The 19,218-nt window shown below is 38.0% G+C and overlaps 1 protein-coding gene across 3 annotated transcripts in view; it reads left to right on the top strand.

Annotated features, from left to right (window-relative positions):
- Positions 1–19,218, top strand: part of LOC132555567 (GATOR complex protein Iml1-like) — a 75,086-nt gene that overhangs the window by 40,566 nt on the left and 15,302 nt on the right. For all 3 annotated transcript variants that reach the window (XM_060219918.1, XM_060219919.1, XM_060219917.1), the window contains 4 exons: positions 12,630–12,780; positions 15,076–15,286; positions 16,558–16,643; positions 18,471–18,645. In XM_060219918.1, coding sequence (XP_060075901.1) covers positions 12,630–12,780; positions 15,076–15,286; positions 16,558–16,643; positions 18,471–18,645 — 623 coding nt within the window. The remainder of the gene's footprint in view (positions 1–12,629; positions 12,781–15,075; positions 15,287–16,557; positions 16,644–18,470; positions 18,646–19,218) is intronic.

Below are 19,218 nucleotides of genomic sequence, written 5' to 3'. Positions count from 1 at the left end.
GATAACTTCCTTTCTGATGTAAGTTTCAAACATTTTGAATAAATATATTTTCTGACTTAACATGGGTGGCGTCAGGTTTGGTGCTTTGTCTAACCTTTCACAGCTTTCTGTAGATTGTGCACATCCTGCACACATACTGGTTTTAACTAATTTTTATTCCTTTGCTTCAGTACAGAGATCATGTCTAGTCATATACTACATCTGATTAACGTCACTTTGTGTGACCTGTACATCTCCAGATTGTAACATTCAGTTTTACACCTCGTTATAATCTGATAACTAGTTGTTTGTAACATCCAGTTTTACACCTCGTTATAATCTGATAACTAGTTGTTTGTAACATCCAGTTTTACACCTCGTTATAATCTGATAACTAGTTGTTTGTAACATCCAGTTTTACGCCTCGTTATAATCGGATAGCAGTTTGTTAATTTTAAAATTAAAGTATCAAAGTTTATTGTTGATACTATTTTGATAATAAAAACCCTTTGTACTATTTACCTTGTAAACCCTACACTTACTTCTGTGCCATAGTATGATAGTAACTGCCCTATGAGCTTTGATGGCCCTTTGGCAAGTTTCAAGGTCAAAGGTCACACTTCATCACTTTTGAATACAAAGGAAACATTTGTGTAAATTGTCTTTGTAAAAAACTTCCCAACTGATTTAATTAACTTAAAACAAAGAGAACAAAGAGGAAAGGGAGTAGAGAACAGGAAGTGAATACAGAGGAAAGAGAGTAGAGAACAGGAAGTGAATACAGGAGAGTAGAAAAAGGGAATAGAGAGAAAGAGAAGTGAATACAGAAAGAGAGTAGAGAACAGGAAGTTACAGAATACAGGAAGGAAACAGGGGAAAGAGAAGAGAACAGGAAGTGAATACAGAGGAAAGAGAGAAGAAATACAGAGGAAAGGGAGTAGAGAACAGGAAGTGAATACAGAGGAAAGAGAGAAGAGAACAGGAAGTGAATACAGAGGAAAGAGAGAAGAGAACAGGAAGTGAATACAGAGGAAAGAGAGTAGAGAACAGGAAGTGAATACAGAGGAAAGAGAGTAGAGAACAGGAAGTGAATACAGGGGAAAGAGAGTAGAGAACAGGAAGTGAATAACGAGGAAAGAGAGCAGAGAACAGGAACTGAATACAGAGGAAAGAGAGTAGAGAACAGGAAGTGAATAAATGGGAAATAGAGTAGAGAACAGGATATGGATACAGAGGAAAGAGAGTAGAGAACAGGAAGTGAATACAGTGGAAAGAGAGTAGAGAACACAGAGTGAATAAAGAGGAAAGAGAGTAGAGAACAGGAAGTGAATAAAGGGGAAAGAGAGTAGAGAACAGGAAGTGAATACAGAGGAAAGAGAGTAGAGAACAGGAAGTGAATACAGAGGAAAGAGAGTAGAGAACAGGAAGGGAATACAGAGGAAAGAGAGTAGAGAACAGGAAGTGAATAAAGGGGAAAGAGAGTAGAGAACAGGAAGTGAATACAGAGGAAAGAGAGTAGAGAACAGGAAGTGAATACAGAGGAAAGAGAGTAGAGAACAGGAAGTGAATACAGGGGAAAGAGAGTAGAGAACAGGAAGTGAATACAGAGGAAAGAGAGTAGAGAACAGGAAGGGAATAAAGGAGAAAGAGAATTGAGAACAGGAAGTGAATACAGAGGAAAGAGAGAAGAGAACAGGAAGTGAATACAGGGGAAAGAGAGTAGAGAACAGGAAGGGAATACAGAGGAAAGAGAGTAGAGAACAGGAAGTGAATACAGAGGAAAGAGAGTAGAGAACAGGAAGGGAATACAGAGGAAAGAGAGTAGAGAACAGGAAGTGAATACAGAGGAAAGAGAGTAGAGAACAGGAAGGGAATACAGAGGAAAGAGAGTAGAGAACAGGAAGGGAATACAGAGGAAAGAGAATTACAAGAGAACAGAAGTGAATACAGGAAAGAGAGTGAACACAGAGGAAAGAGAGTAGAGAACAGGAAGGGAATACAGAGAGAAAGAGAAGTAATACAGAGAAAGAGAGAAGAACAGGAAGTGAATACAGAGGAAAGAGAGTAGAGAACAGGAAGGGAACAGGAAGGGAATACAGAGGAAAGAGAGTAGAGAACAGGAACTGAATACAGGGGAAAGAGAGTAGAGAACAGGAAGTGAATACAGAGGAAGAGAGTAGAGAACAGGAAGGGAATAAAAGAGAAAGAGAATTGAGAATGAGCAATCAGGTTTAATTCTTAAATCAGAACTAAAAAAAGTCCAGTGTCACCTGCTACATCATGTGATTTTCCTCCAGTAGTTTGATTTCCTTGACTTGTAAGACCCTTCACAAACTTATATACAGGTGAGCATGAATAATTACAAGGTAATTGAAGTTCTTATAACTTGTTTTATTGTACTATATATACAGTTTATAGCAGTGTTGGGTTAGACAAAGCACCAATGACCCTGACTGATAACAGGACTTTAGAGTGTTTTGTAATTACAATACAAATAATGTCAGAATATATAATGTACTTCATAGGGGGCTACACACTTCACATCACCTGTGGATTACAGGAAAAGGTGATATGGGGTCATGACCCTGAAATATATTTGAAATCATTTGAGAAATAATTTAAAAAGTCAGAGTTACATATAATGTAGGTTACATGACATTTTACACACCTTAAATAGGTCAATGTTAATTCACATGACATTTTCGATATATCTCAAATAGACAGTTCATGATCTTTATCGACACCTGAATTACTGACATTGTAATCACATTAAGAGGTCATGACCTTTAATAAATTCAAAGATAATTCAGATGATGGTCATAGATATTTAAAATTCTCTCAAATGAAGTTGCAGTTAAATAAATCATATAATAGTAGAGAGTTTACTGGACTTAATGTAAACTGATAGGACGTGTAGGATAAGTGGAACAGTTGTAGTACTGATAGGACGTGTAGGATAAGTAGAACAGTTGTAGCAATGATAGAACGTGTAGGATAAGTGGAACAGTTGTAGCACTGATAGGACGTGTAGGATAAGTGGAACAGTTGTAGCACTGATAGGACATGTAGGATAAGTGGAACAGTTGTAGCACTGATAGGACGTGTAGGATAAGTGGAACAGTTGTAGCACTGATAGGACATGTAGGATAAGTGGAACAGTTGTAGCACTGATAGGACATGTAGGATAAGTGGAACAGTTGTAGCACTGATAGGACATGTAGGATAAGTGGAACAGTTGTAGCACTGATAGGACATGTAGGATAAGTGGAACAATTGTAGCACTGATAGGATGTGTAGGATAAGTGGAACAGTTGTAGCACTGATAGGACATGTAGGATAAGTGGAACAGTTGTAGCACTGATAGGATGTGTAGGATAAGTGGAACAGTTGTAGCACTGATAGGACATGTAGGATAAGTGGAACAGTTGTAGCAATGATAGAACGTGTAGGATAAGTGGAACAGTTGTAGCACTGATAGGAGGTGTAGCACAGATAGGACATGGATATAGAACGTGTAGGATAAGTGGAGTGTGTAGGATAAGTGGAACAGTTGTAGCACTGATAGGATAAGTGGAACAGTTGTAGCACTGATAGGACATGTAGGATAAGTGGAACAGTTGTAGCACTGATAGGACATGTAGGATAAGTGGAACAGTTGTAGCACTGATAGGAGGTGTAGGATAAGTGGAACAGTTGTAGCACTGATAGGATGTGTAGTATAAGTAGAACAGTTGTAGCACTGATAGGACATGTAGGATAAGTGGAACAGTTGTAGCACTGATAGGAGGTGTAGGATAAGTGGAACAGTTGTAGCACTGATAGGACGTGTAGGATAAGTGGAACAGTTGTAGCACTGATAGGATGTGTAGGATAAGTGGAACAGTTGTAGCACTGATAGGACATGTAGGATAAGTGGAACAGTTGTAGCATTGATAGTGGAACAGTTGTAGCACTGATAGGAGGTGTAGGATAAGTGGAACAGTTGTAGCACTGATAGGACATGTAGGATAAGTGGAACAATTGTAGCTCTGATAGGATGTGTAGGATAAGTGGAACAGTTGTAGCAATGATAGAACGTGTAGGATAAGTGGAACAGTTGTAGCACTGATAGGACGTGTAGGATAAGTGGAACAGTTGTAGCACTGATAGGACGTGTAGGATAAGTGGAACAGTTGTAGCACTGATAGGACGTGTAGGATAAGTGGAACAGTTGTAGCACTGATAGGACGTGTAGGATAAGTGGAACAGTTGTAGCACTGATAGGATGTGTAGGATAAGTGGAACAGTTGTAGCACTGATAGGATGTGTAGGATAAGTGGAACAGTTGTAGCACTGATAGGACGTGTAGGATAAGTGGAACAGTTGTAGCACTGATAGGACGTGTAGGATAAGTGGAACAGTTGTAGCACTGTGTAGGATAAGTGGAACAGTTGTAGCACTGATAGGATGTGTAGGATAAGTGGAACAGTTGTAGCACTGATAGGAGATGTAGGATAAGTGGAACAGTTGTAGCACTGTTATAGGAACAGTTGTAGCACTGATGTGTGTACTGAACAGTTGTAGCACACTGATAGGATGTGTAGGATAAGTGGAACAGTTGTAGCACTGATAGGACGTGTAGGATAAGTGGAACAGTTGTAGCACTGATAGGAGGTGTAGGATAAGTGGAACAGTTGTAGAACTGATAGGATGTGTAGGATAAGTGGAACAGTTGTAGCACTGATAGGAGGTGTAGGATAAGTGGAACAGTTGTAGCACTGATAGGATGTGTAGGATAAGTGGAACAGTTGTAGCACTGATAGGATGTGTAGGATAAGTGGAACAGTTGTAGCACTGATAGGAGGTGTAGGATAAGTGGAACAGTTGTAGCACTGATAGGATGTGTAGGATAAGTGGAACAGTTGTAGCACTGATAGGATGTGTAGGATAAGTGGAACAGTTGTAGCACTGATAGGACATGTAGGATAAGTGGAACAGTTGTAGCACTGATAGGACATGTAGGATAAGTGGAACAGTTGTAGCACTGATAGGATGTGTAGGATAAGTGGAACAGTTGTAGCACTGATAGGATGTGTAGGATAAGTGGAACAGTTGTAGCACTGATAGGAGGTGTAGGATAAGTGGAACAGTTGTAGCACTGATAGGACATGTAGGATAAGTGGAACAGTTGTAGCACTGATAGGATGTGTAGGATAAGTGGAACAGTTGTAGCACTGATAGGACATGTAGGATAAGTGGAACAGTTGTAGCACTGATAGGATGTGTAGGATAAGTGGAACAGTTGTAGCACTGATAGGATGTGTAGGATAAGTGGAACAGTTGTAGCACTGATAGGAGATGTAGGATAAGTGGAACAGTTGTAGAACTGATAGGATGTGTAGGATAAGTGGAACAGTTGTAGCACTGATAGGATGTGTAGGATAAGTGGAACAGTTGTAGCACTGATAGGATGTGTAGGATAAGTGGAACAGTTGTAGCACTGATAGGAGGTGTAGGATAAGTGGAACAGTTGTAGAACTGATAGGATGTGTAGGATAAGTGGAACAGTTGTAGCACTGATAGGACATGTAGGATAAGTAGAACAGTTTTAGAACTGATAGGATGTGTAGGATAAGTGGAACAGTTGTAGAACTGATAGGACATAGGATAAGTAGAACAGTTGTAGCACTGATAGGACATGTAGGATAAGTGGAACAGTTGTAGCACTGATAGGAGGTGTAGGATAAGTGGAACAGTTGTAGAACTGATAGGATGTGAAGGATAAGTGGAACAGTTGTAGCACTGATAGGATGTGTAGGATAAGTGGAACAGTTGTAGCACTGATAGGACATGTAGGATAAGTGGAACAATTGTAGCACTGATAGGAGGTGTAGGATAAGTGGAACAGTTGTAGCACTGATAGGATGTGTAGGATAAGTGGAACAGTTGTAGCACTGATAGGACGTGTAGGATAAGTGGAACAGTTGTAGAACTGATAGGATGTGTAGGATAAGTGGAACAATTGTAGCACTGTGGAGATTTAATGGCTGCTGACTCCTAATATCTATTCAGAATAACTACCATTAGATACAATGTGAGTGTGTAATTTGCCTGGTTTCACTGTTAATCACTCGAGCATGTTTAATAATTAGTAATATTACATGTTAGTACATATAATACCAGTCTATAAACATTTCAATGACATCATAATTCAATTGTGAAATCAGATTTTTTTTCATGTGACACTAAAACTTAAGAGATGATAAGAAGTAAAAACATTTTGTGTGCATTGTTCTTGGTATACTAACTTCTTAAGAATGATATCTGCTAGCTATCTACACAATGGATGACCAGTATTATTACAAATACTTTGCTTTCTTAATCAGAACTTGGCAGTTTGTAATTCTGTCACAAATGTGCTTTCATATATTACATTTTAAAACATGCTTTGATTTTCTGGCCATTTCTTTAATGCTGTAATCTCAATTTAAATTTGATGATTGCATTAAAAGACAATTTATCATCCTCTTAAAGGTTTTTAGTATTTTAAAATGCAACTTTCAGTGTATATATTGTAAACATAACCAATATTAACTTAAGAGAAGATTTGTTTATAAAATTGGAAATCGTAGATGTCAACAGTCTGTAGCCTGGTGTTTTATGTTGAGGGTTGAAGGAGATTGTGGATGTCAACAGTCTGTAGCCTGGTGTTTTATGTTGAGGGTTGAAGGAGATTGTGGATGTCAACAGTCTGTAGCCTGGTGTTTTATGCTGTGGGTTGAAGGAGATTGTGGATGTCAACAGTCTGTAGCCTGGTGTTTTATGTTGAGGGTTGAAGGAGATTGTGGATGTCAACAGTCTGTAGCCTGGTGTTTTATGTTGGGGGTTGGAGGAGATTGTGGATGTCAACAGTTTTTAGCCTGGTGTTTTATGTTGGGGGTTGGAGGAGATTGTGGATGTCAACAGTCTGTAGCCTGGTGTTTTATGTTGGGGGTTGGAGGAGATTGTGGATGTCAACAGTCTGTAGCCCGGTGTTTTATGTTGAGGGTTGGAGGAGATTGTAGATGTCAACAGTCTGTAGCCTGGTGTTTTATGTTGAGGGTTGAAGGAGATTGTAGATGTCAACAGTCTGTAGCCTGGTGTTTTATGTTGAGGGTTGAAGGAGATTGTAGATGTCAACAGTCTGTAGCCTGGTGTTTTATGTTGAGGGTTGAAGGAGATTGTGGATGTCAACAGTTTTTAGCCTGGTGTTTTATGTTGGGGGTTGAAGGAGATTGTGGATGTCAACAGTCTGTAGCCCGGTGTTTTATGTTGAGGGTTGGAGGAGATTGTAGATGTCAACAGTCTGTAGCCTGGTGTTTTATGTTGAGGGTTGAAGGAGATTGTAGATGTCAACAGTCTGTAGCCTGGTGTTTTATGTTGAGGGTTGGAGGAGATTGTAGATGTCAACAGTCTGTAGCCTGGTGTTTTATGTTGGGGGTTGGAGGAGATTGTGGATGTCAACAGTCTGTAGCCTGGTGTTTTATGTTGAGGGTTGAAGGAGATTGTAGATGTCAACAGTCTGTAGCCTGGTGTTTTATGTTGAGGGTTGAAGGAGATTGTGGATCTCAATAGTCTAGTGCCCCCTGTTTCAGGATCTTGGTAGGAGCTTATGGATGTCATCTGTCTTTTTCCTGTTGTTTTAGGCTGAGGTTAGAAGGACATTATGGATGTCCAGACTATTGCTCTGTTCTTTAGGATCAGGGTAAAAATACATGTTCAGATTAAGTTCATTTGCCTGGGAAGCGGATTTCTTTGGGCCCTGGCATCATTGGCAAACATCTCATCATGATTTCTGTCTGTGTGTCCATCTGTCCAAAATACATTTGTGTCCCCTCCATAACATTATATCCAGTCATAGTCTAGTAATAAACCTTTATGGGATGGTTAATCATTACCAGAACATGTGTCACATACCAGATTCTTTTTGTTCTCAAAACGTCAAGTTCTCAAGTTTAGACTTTTTAATGGTATCTCTATATTTGTCTGTGCTTGTGTCTGTCTGAAACACATGTCTGCTTCATTACTCTGTAACCATAGTATAACGATGAAACTCTGTCTGATTGTCATTATTGGAAGGCGTGCCACATATCAAATGTTCTTGTGGGTTCTTCAAAGGTCTAGTTTTCAAACATAGGGTTTTAAATGGGACCCTAATATTGATCAACAGAGGGTTGTGTCTGCACCATAACTTTGCAGGCAGTCAAGTCTTATCATAATGGAGGGTTCTCAGAGATGGTTTCCAACCTTATAACATCTAGTTTGTTCATACCTTTTGCGGATTGTTCAGATATTTGATCATGTTGAAAATCATCCTGAACAACTTGAGCAAATTTCTCAAAATTAAAGTTCAAAATGCACAGTGAAGAAATTTTATTTTTGATAACTCTTCCTTTCCTTTATTGGTATTTGCGTTTTTATGCCTACACCAGACATTGCCAGGAGCATGTAGTGTTACACCTTTCTGTCATTCTGGTTATTCTGTCATTTCATCAATCTGTCTGTCCCCATTTACATTGTCTTTGCAACTCCTCTTAAACCCTATGGAGATTTTTGATAAGACTTGGTATGATGCAAAATACCTTGTCTTTTGCAAGTTCTCCTAAACCCTTGAGAGGATTTTAAAGAAACTTGGTACAAAGAAAGACAACATTGTGTAGATGTGTGTAAAGCAAGGGGAACAGTGTTTTACAGGAGTTATGACCCTTGAACTTAGCTTTTTCATCGCAAAATTAATACCTTTGGGGCTGGAGAGATGTGGGGGGAGGGGGGGGGGTGACATTTGAATGTAGGTCCAACCATTGTGAAGATAATTATGGAACATTTTAAAACCATTCAGTATTCACAAGAAATTCATCAAGCAACCACTGCTTATAGCTCCAAATTAGATCTTGCTTTCGCCAATATGTCCATCCCTACAGATGTACTTCTGCACACTGCTTCTCTTACTGCTGGACAGTTGTGATTAAAAGTTGAATCTGAGGTAAATATATCTTTCTTTTATATGCAGATTAAATGTAATGTCCATTTCAAAATAAACACTTGAAGAGCTTTGCTGCCAGCTTGGGCCTTTGTGAGGCTCAGAGGCATCTAGTGTAGTAAGGTGAAGTTGGCCTGTGCAGCTGAATACAAGTGGCCTGCGATCATAGATGTTTTCAAAACAAAATTTGTTCATTTCAGAATCTTTACTAAAAATTAAATCAAGAGCTCAGATCAAATTTCTTTCCCACAGTAAATACACATACTTACAATTAATGACTAATAAGATTATAAGTACATTGTATTTCAATGTCTTTATTTGCATAAGCAGGGGCAGCATCTAAATCCTTAGCATGAGAGGTATTACAAACATTTCTTTGTCAGTGACTTAAACAGATTAGAATTGTTGTAAATTACTTAAATTTGCTTCGAATTAGTGGATATTTTCAGTACATGATTTTTTCAATAGAAAAAAAATCTTTCTCTTGATGGTTCAAACTTGCCTATTCTTATTTTACAACTTGACTTGTTTGCATGAACAGATTAAGTTTTATAGTCGGTAAATATTGTTTGACATGTACTGATAGAGAAACCACACTGTTCGGCCATGTGTGTAAGAACTCCCATTTTGTCAGCACTTTATCATACAAGTTTTAAGGTATTTCTAAAGCAAATGATTCTTTGTATTGCTAGAATTATTTTAAGCTTTCGGTGATAGCAGTATATGGAATATAAAGAATTCCACAGCAACTTTAGAATTGCATGGGGCTATTCTTGCTTGTGTTGAATTACAGTAAAATTTGAGAAAATGATAAAGACACTGCATGATGGTGATTTGCATGGAGAAGAACACCTAAAGCATTTCTTGTGCTGTATATTGGAAATTGATCTTTATTTTTAGAGAGAATTTCATTTCTGTTTAAATTTATTCCAAGTTCTTAAATGAAAATAATTAACTTGATATCTTTACTTACCTTTACTTACCTTTGTCTACGTTTTCTTCATATTTACATGTGGCTACATTTCTTTATACATCTGTATATGTGTGTGGCTACATTTCTTTATACATCTGTACATGTGTGTGGCTACATTTCTTTATACATCTGTACATGTGTGTGGCTACATTTCTTTATACATCTGTACATGTGTGTGGCTACGTTTCTTTATACATCTGTACATGTGTGTGGCTACATTTCTTTATACATCTGTATATATGTGTGGCTACGTTTCTTTATACATCTGTACATGTGTGTGGCTACGTTTCTTTATACATCTGTACATGTGTGTGGCTACATTTCTTTATACATCTGTATATGTGTGTGGCTACATTTCTTTATACATCTGTAGATGTGTGTGGCTACGTTTCTTTATACATCTGTATATGTGTGTGGCTACGTTTCTTTATACATCTGTACATGTGTGTGGCTACGTTTCTTTATACATCTGTACATGTGTGTGGCTACGTTTCTTTATACATCTGTATATGTGTGTGGCTACGTTTCTTTATACATCTGTACATGTGTGTGGCTACGTTTCTTTATACATCTGTACATGTGTGTGGCTACGTTTCTTTATACATCTGTACATGTGTGTGGCTACGTTTCTTTATACATCTGTACATGTGTGTGGCTACGTTTCTTTATACATCTGTACATGTGTGTGGCTACGTTTCTTTATACATCTGTACATGTGTGTGGCTACGTTTCTTTATACATCTGTACATGTGTGTGGCTACGTTTCTTTATACATCTGTACATGTGTGTGGCTACGTTTCTTTATACATCTGTACATGTGTGTGTGTACATGTGTGTGGCTACGTTTCTTTATACATCTGTACATGTGTGTGGCTACGTTTCTTTATACATCTGTACATGTGTGTGGCTACGTTTCTTTATACATCTGTACATGTGTGTGGCTACGTTTCTTTATACATCTGTACATGTGTGTGGCTACGTTTCTTTATACATCTGTACATGTGTGTGGCTACGTTTCTTTATACATCTGTACATGTGTGTGGCTACGTTTCTTTATACATCTGTACATGTGTGTGGCTACGTTTCTTTATACATCTGTACATGTGTGTGGCTACGTTTCTTTATACATCTGTATATGTGTGTGGCTACGTTTCTTTATACATCTGTACATGTGTGTGGCTACGTTTCTTTATACATCTGTACATGTGTGTGGCTACATTTCTTTATACATCTGTACATGTGTGTGGCTACATTTCTTTATACATCTACATTTCTTTATACATCTGTACATGTGTGTGGCTACATTTCTTTATACATCTGTATATGTGTGTGGCTACGTTTCTTTATACATCTATATTTGTGCGTGGCTCTTTGTGTGGCTATACGATAGCCTTATTCTGGTCCGTACGAACATTTGAGTTGGCATTGGAGATAGCTTTGCCTATGTAGTGGTTTTTCCTTTACTAACAAATTTCTCTTTGTTTGCTTCCTTTTGCAGAAATGATTTATTGTAAAATGTTTGATTTGATGCCAATAATGACATATATAGACAATGTCTGTTGTACTGTGAATCATTGAAATTTTCCATGGAAGCCATTTTGTTGTCAACAGGTAATAAACAAATAAAAAATGTGACAAATCCCATCATCTGTTTAGATATGTGTTTGAGATTTATTATAAGAAAATAAGGAAATGTTTATATTCAAATACAAACTGATTTGTCACAGTTTGTATTAAAATCTATAAGTAGCATGTATTAGTTTCTTTGAATCTGAATGTCAAATTATGAACAATAATGAAAATGTGAAAATATCAAGTGTGAAAGAGTTGTAATAAACAAAGCAACAAAATAAAAAATTCCTAAAATTTCATTGATTTACATATTGTCCTAGATGTGATGAGGATCACACAGATGATTCTATAACCTTGTAGTATAGTGATGTCACATTGCCTGATTTGAAGCCTAATATCGGCCAGTTTATCCTCGAATTGCATGCTCAAGGGTCTTCCTCTGATTAGTGATGAATATTCTATCAACTGGTGCTGTAGCAGATGTCTGTCGTCTATCCTGAATGGAGGTACTTCTTGCTGGTGATCATTCAGACCCTTGATAATTGTCCTTGTCAGTGTATTTTAATTGTATTTTACATACCACTAATTTGCCACTCGTAATGATTTGCTTGTGTGATTAACAAGTTCACTTTTCTATCTTTTCTGTTGTTTTGTCCGTGAATATGTTAATCAGTTTGTTTTATTTAAACTGGCTGATTTTTGTAGGAATTTTTTAGATGAGTTCTGCTCTATTTATGAAAATAAGCACTATATATTTATATATAACAGGTGAGGGATACAGGGCTCTGGGTTTGAATTATAAAATAAATTGGTCTCATTTTTGCTGGAATGCAATTCTAGATAACCGTTTGTTTTAGTATACATTGAAGGTCCTCTAACTTCTTTTTAGCTGATGATGTAGTCTTTTCGATTAATTTGGTAATAATGACATTTTTCTGTACGTGTTAAATGTATTCAATTATTCTCAATTGAAATCTGATATTTAGTAAGATGGAAATACCACATGTGAATTTCATTTCCATGTAGTGCTATGAATGCAGCATTTTATGTGTGTTGCCATGGTAACCTGTGTTACTTAAGTGATATTTCCTGCCCCTGTATGACCAGGTGTGGACTGGAAGTCACTGACCATACCTGCCTCCCTCCCTATCACCACCGACTACTTCCCTGGCAAGAAGAGTCTGCAGACAGACTATGTTTTTGCTACCTATAGTTTGCTTCCTGAACAGGATTGTGACTACGGCATGGATTACCAGAGGTAATATTGTCAAGGTCATCTGCCAGAGATGATAAATTGTCAAGGTCATCTATCAGAAATGATAAGTTGTCAAGTTTGTTTATCAGAGGTAATAATGTCAAGGTTGTTTATCAGAGGTAATAATGTCAAGGTTGTTTATCAGAGGTAATAATGTCAAGGTTGTCTACCAGAGGTAATAATGTCAAGTTTGTCTACCAGAGGTAATAATATCAAGGTTGTCTACCAGAGGTAATAATGTCAAGGTTGTTTATCAGAGGTAATAATGTCAAGGTTGTCTACCAGAGGTAATAATGTCAAGGTTGTCTACCAGAGGTAATAATGTCAAGGTTGTTTATCAGAGGTAATAATGTCAAGGTTGTCTACCAGAGGTAATAATGTCAAGTTTGTCTACCAGAGGTAATAATATCAAGGTTGTCTACCAGAGGTAATAATGTCAAGGTTGTTTATCAGAGGTAATAATGTCAAGGTTGTCTACCAGAGGTAATAATGTCAAGGTTGTTTATCAGAGGTAATAATGTCAAGGTTGTCTACCAGAGGTAATAATGTCAAGGTTGTCTACCAGAGGTAATAATGTCAAGGTTGTTTATCAGAGGTAATAATGTCAAGGTTGTTTATCAGAGGTAATAATGTCAAGGTTGTTTATCAGAGGTAATAATGTCAAGGTTGTCTATCAGAGGTAATAATGTCAAGGTTGTCTACCAGAGGTAATAATGTCAAGGTTGTCTACCAGAGGTAATAATGTCAAGGTTGTTTATCAGAGTTAATAATGTCAAGGTTGTTTATCAGAGGTAATAATGTCAAGGTTGTTTATCAGAGGTAATAATGTCAAGGTTGTCTCCTATAGGTAATAATGTCAAGGTTGTCTCCTATAGGTAATAATGTCAGGGTTGTCTGCCAGAGGTAATAATGTCAAGGTTGTTTATCAGAGGTAATAATGTCAAGGTTGTCTCCTAGAGTTAATGATGTCAAGGTTGTCTCCTAGAGGTAATAACGTCAAGGTTGCCTCCTAGAGTTAATAATGTCAAGGTTGTCCACTAGAGGTAATAATGTCAAGGTGTTGTTCATCAAAGATAATAATGTCAAGGTTGTCTACCAGAGGTAATATTGTCAAGGTTGTCTACCAGAGGTAATAATGTCAAGGTTGTCTACCAGAGGTAATAATGTCAAGGTTGTCTACCAGAGGTAATAATGTCAAGGTTGTCTGCCAGAAGTAATAATGTCAAGGTTGTCTGCCAGAAGTAATAATGTCAAGGTTGTCTACCAGAAGTAATAATGTCAAGGTTGTCTACCAGAGGTAATAATGTCAAGTTTGTCTACCAGAGGTAATAATTTCAAGGTTGTTTATCAGAGGTAATAATGTCAAGGTTGTCTGCCAGAGGTGATAATGTCAAGGTTGTCTGCCAGAGGTAATAATGTCAAGGTTGTCTACCAGAAGTAATAATTTCAAGGTTGTTTATCAGAGGTAATAATGTCAAGGTTGTCTGCCAGAGGTAATAATGTCAAGGTTGTCTACCAGAGGTAATAATGTCAAGGTTGTCTACCAGAGGTAATAATTTCAAGGTTGTTTATCAGAGGTAATAATGTCAAGGTTGTCTGCCAGAGGTAATAATGTCAAGGTTGTCTGCCAGAGGTAATAATGTCAAGGTTGTCTACCAGAAGTAATAATTTCAAGGTTGTTTATCAGAGGTAATAATGTCAAGGTTGTCTGCCAGAGGTAATAATGTCAAGGTTGTTTATCAGAGGTAATAATGTCAAGGTTGTCTACTAGAGGTAATAATGTCAAGGTTGTCTACTAGAGGTAATAATGTCAAGGTTGTCTGCCAGAGGTAATAATGTCAAGGTTGTCTACTAGAGGTAATATTGTCAAGGTCACCTATCCCAGTGTTTATGAGGAATTGACTTATTACAGGATAATGAAATTCCAAGCATTAATATATTGGCAAAGACATGTGGTAATAAAGAAAACAGTAATTTATGATAAAAAAATACCACAAAATAGAAGCCATATGACGATTTTCGGAGTAAGGAGTGAAGGTAGGTACAACAAGCTAGCACTGTCTCTCTCTGCACCTCAGGAGTATTGAAGTTGAGTTTGATACCAAAACCGGTCAACAAAATCAGTTTCTATTCTATTCCTACCTACCATTTAGGTTTTTATTGTTTCTGAAATCTGTCTTTATTAAGAATATTGAAAAATTAACATACAGTCCTATGAGTCACCAAGCTGATTATTACCAGTGTATCAGCAGTAGAAACACTTGCTCTCCTCATCACTATGTTTTTATTTTTTTTCAGTCTTTCCACAGATGAGAGGTATTTTAAGAGGAAGAACCTGACATCAAAGCAGGTGTTTAAAGAACTGGTTTCCCAACGTCTGTCTCAAGGATTCCAAGTCATTGTCAATAAGTCACCAAGCTCTAAATCCCAACAGGTGTCACTAGGCTCCAGTCCGCAGTACCAACACACTGTGGGACTTATCCGGGCAAGAGCCCGCACAGAACAGTCGGTATGTCTTACTTCTGATTCCTGACTCCATCATAAAAACAAAAAAGTAACGGGGAAATTGAAATCTCTATGTTTATCTCGCCTCTTGGTGGAAAGCTGTACATGTTGGTTTCATTGTAGGAAAAGATCGAGATAAGCAACCGAACAGTCTGTCATGTTTTTTATTTCCAATGCTAGTGGGTATATAGGATGGACGAGGTCCTTAGATCTCTTACTGTTTAAAGACAAGACATTATCAAAAAATCTGAAGATGAAATGGAATAACTTTGCAAGGTCTTTGTGACCTGTTTAGATAAGCGCTTTGATGAATTCAGCCTCCTATGAGAAAAAAAAAACAGGTTGTTCACATAGGTATGTCAATAATTGGAAGACCTTAGCCTCAAACTCCATAATGTTAACCAGAAACTCTATCATTTATATGATTGCTTCCTCTGTATATTTCTTTTTTGATTTGAATATATATTTTTTCTTTTTGCATGAAATACATCTCAAATAACTCAAAATCATGTATTTGTACCGCTTGGAAAAGGAAGCTGTCATAACAGTAGAATGGAGGTATTGTTTCAGTTTAGAATGGTGTTTAGTAGTGTACAGTGTAGACAAATCTAATGTTCTTATAGAAAAAATGATTTTTAGAAGAGGGTGTTGTAGATTGATTAATAGCTCTTTTGGAGTTCTTTACAATCCACATACTATTAAGTCCACTTCTTGAGTAAACAGTATCACAATTAGACTGTAACCCAGATTTGATAGTGCTAAGAATGGTGATGAGTATTTTCAACAAAAGTTTGGTTGAATAGTAAGACGAGCCAGCAAATATGTTGTTAATATAGACTCATTTGAAGTTTAGGAATCCAATATAAATGGAGGAGGTCCATATCCTTATAATTAATATACAATCTAAATGATTATAATACTGAAGTGTGATTAGCCAGTATTTTTTTCTTTGGAAAGATTGCATAATGTAAAGGTTGGGTTTCTTAAGTTATCAAGCAAGCTTAGTTCTTTTTGTATACAAGATATTTTATAATGTTTGCAGACAAGGATCAAGTTATTGGACACCTTATCTGCAGGCTTGATAAATGAATCTTAAATGTGAAATATGATTTTTGAAATCATTATCAATTTTTTGAGCTGAAACAGTAGGTATTGATATGAATATATATATAGTCAACACTCCCTTTTTATTGATTTGCTGTTTTAGTCATCTCTCAAATTGTTATAAATAAAATTATATTACACAAATGATATAACTTTTTTTTTGTTCTACAGGAGGAATGTTATCTGAGTATAGGAAGAATATTTCATAAAGTCTCTGTCACGGGACCTGAAATTACTGTCACCAGGTACAGCCCCAGGTAGGTTAGGTGTCCTAGAGGAACCAGCATCACCAAATCAGTAGTGTTTTGTCACCAGGTACAGCCCCAGGTAGGTTAGGTGTACTAGAGGAACCAGCATCACCAGATCAGTAGTGTTTTGTCACAAGGTACAGCCCCAGGTAGGTTAGGTGTACTAGAGGAACCAGCATCACCAGATCAGTAGTGTTTTGTCACCAGGTACAGCCCCAGGTAGGTTAGGTGTACTAGAGGAACCAGCATCACCAAATCAGTAGTGTTTTGTCACCAGGTACAGCCCCAGGTAGGTTAGGTGTACTAGAGGAACCAGCATCACCAGATCAGCAGTGTTTTGTCACCAGGTACAGCCCCAGGTAGGTTAGGTGTACTAGAGGAACCAGCATCACCAGATCAGTAGTGTTTTGTCACCAGGTACAGCCCCAGGTAGGTTAGGTGTACTAGAGGAACCAGCATCACCAAATCAGTAGTGTTTTGTCACCAGGTACAGCCCCAGGTAGGTTAGGTGTACTAGAGGAACCAGCATCACCAAATCAGTAGTGTTTTGTCACCAGGTACAGCCCCAGGTAGGTTAGGTGTACTAGAGGGACCAGCATCACCAAATCAGTAGTGTTTTGTCACCAGGTACAGCCCCAGGTAGGTTAGGTGTACTAGAGGGACCAGCATCACCAAATCAGTAGTGTTTTGTCACCAGGTACAGCCCCAGGTAGGTTAGGTGTACTAGAGGAACCAGCATCACCAAATCAGTAGTGATTTGTCACAAGGTACAACCCCAGGTAGGTTAGGTGTACTAGAGGAACCAGCATCACCAAATCAGTAGTGTTTTGTCACCAGGTACAGCCCCAGGTAGGTTTAGTGTACTAGAGGGACAAGCATCACCAAATCAGTAGTGTTTTGTCACCAGGTACAGCCCCAGGAAGGTTTAGTGTACTAGAGGGACCAGCATCACCAAATCAGTAGTGTTTTGTCACCAGGTACAGCCCCATGTAGGTTTAGTTTACGAGAGGAACCAGCATCACCAAATCAGTAGTGTTTTGTCACCAGGTACCCCACCAGGTAGGTTAGGTGTACTAGAGGAACCAGCATCACCAGATCAGTAGTGTTTTATCACAAGGTACAGCCCCAGGTAGGTTAGGTGTACTAGAGGGACCAGCATCACCAGCATCACCAAATCAGTAGTGTTTTGTCACCAGGTACCCCACCAGGTAGGTTAGGTGTACTAGAGGAACCAGCATCACCAGATCAGTAGTGTTTTATCACAAGGTACAGCCCCAGGTAGGTTAGGTGTACTAGAGGGACCAGCATCACCAGATCAGTAGTGTTTTGTCACCAGGTACAGCCCCAGGTAGGTTTAGTGTACTAGAGGGACCAGCATCACCAGATCAGTAGTGTTTTGTCACCAGGTACAGCCCCAGGAAGGTTTAGTGTACTAGAGGGACCAGCATCACCAGATCAGTAGTGTTTTGTCACCAGGTACAGCCCCATGTAGGTTTAGTTTACGAGAGGAACCAGCATCACCAAATCAGTAGTGTTTTGTCACCAGGTACCCCACCAGGTAGGTTAAGTGTACGAGATTGACCCAAATGGTTGCTTTCAAAAAGCTTCAGTGAAAAGTAGTTTATGTTGCTCCTTTTTATGAAGTAATCAGTCTTATTTGTCTCACATTGAAATTTGATAAAATTTTGATTTAGATTCAAATTACTCAATAATATATTTGAAAATGCATATCAGACATCAGTTACCTTGTAGAGTTCTGTCAGTGTTCTGGGTAAAGTATGGTTATACAAAAGTGATGGCCCCTGATTTTATCTATGTTTGTGAATTTTCCTACAGACACCCAGGACCAGAGCTGAAGCTCCCGTACTGTTACCGCTTCCAGGCCCCGGACTCCCTTAGCTACGATGTGTCCTGGAGTGAGTTTCGTAACGAAAAACTGGAGAACTACAATTGGAACTACCTAGATCAGTACATCTGTACCCGAGGGGAGGGGGACTATGGTCTGGTGGAGGTAAGGATTGACTGGTTAAACACTGTTTCTAAGGAGGAATATGGTATACATCTACTGATGGAGAACATCACTAATCCCATAGATAAGAATCTAAGTCTTTGTGTAAATAATTCTGTAAATGATGGGAGGACTTTTTATATAAGACAGGATAGGAATCTAAGTCTTTGTGTAAATAATTCTGTAAATGATGGGAGGATGTTTTATATAAGACAGGATAGGAATCTAAGTCTTTGTGTAAATAATTCTGTAAATGATGGGAGGAGTTTTTATATAAGACAGGATAGGAACACTGTCTTTGTGTAAATAATTCTGTAAATGATGGAGAACATTTTATATAAGACAGGATAGGAATCTAAGTCTTTGTGTAAATAATTCTGTAAATGATGGGAGGATGTTTTATATAAATAAGACAGGATAGGAATCTAAGTCTTTGTGTAAATAATTCTGTAAATGATGGGAGGACGTTTTATATAAGACAGGATAGGAATCTAAGTCTTTGTGTAAATAATTCTGTAAATGATGGGAGGACTTTTTATATAAGACAGGATAGGAATCTAAGTCTTTGTGTAAATA

Source organism: Ylistrum balloti, unplaced genomic scaffold (assembly GCF_031769215.1).
Source record: "Ylistrum balloti isolate Yb309-2 unplaced genomic scaffold, AGI_CSIRO_Ybal_v1 Utg370504, whole genome shotgun sequence".
Taxonomy (NCBI): domain Eukaryota; kingdom Metazoa; phylum Mollusca; class Bivalvia; order Pectinida; family Pectinidae; genus Ylistrum; species Ylistrum balloti.
Note: the sequence above shows the minus strand (reverse complement) of the source record. Positions and strands in the feature narration are given on the sequence as shown.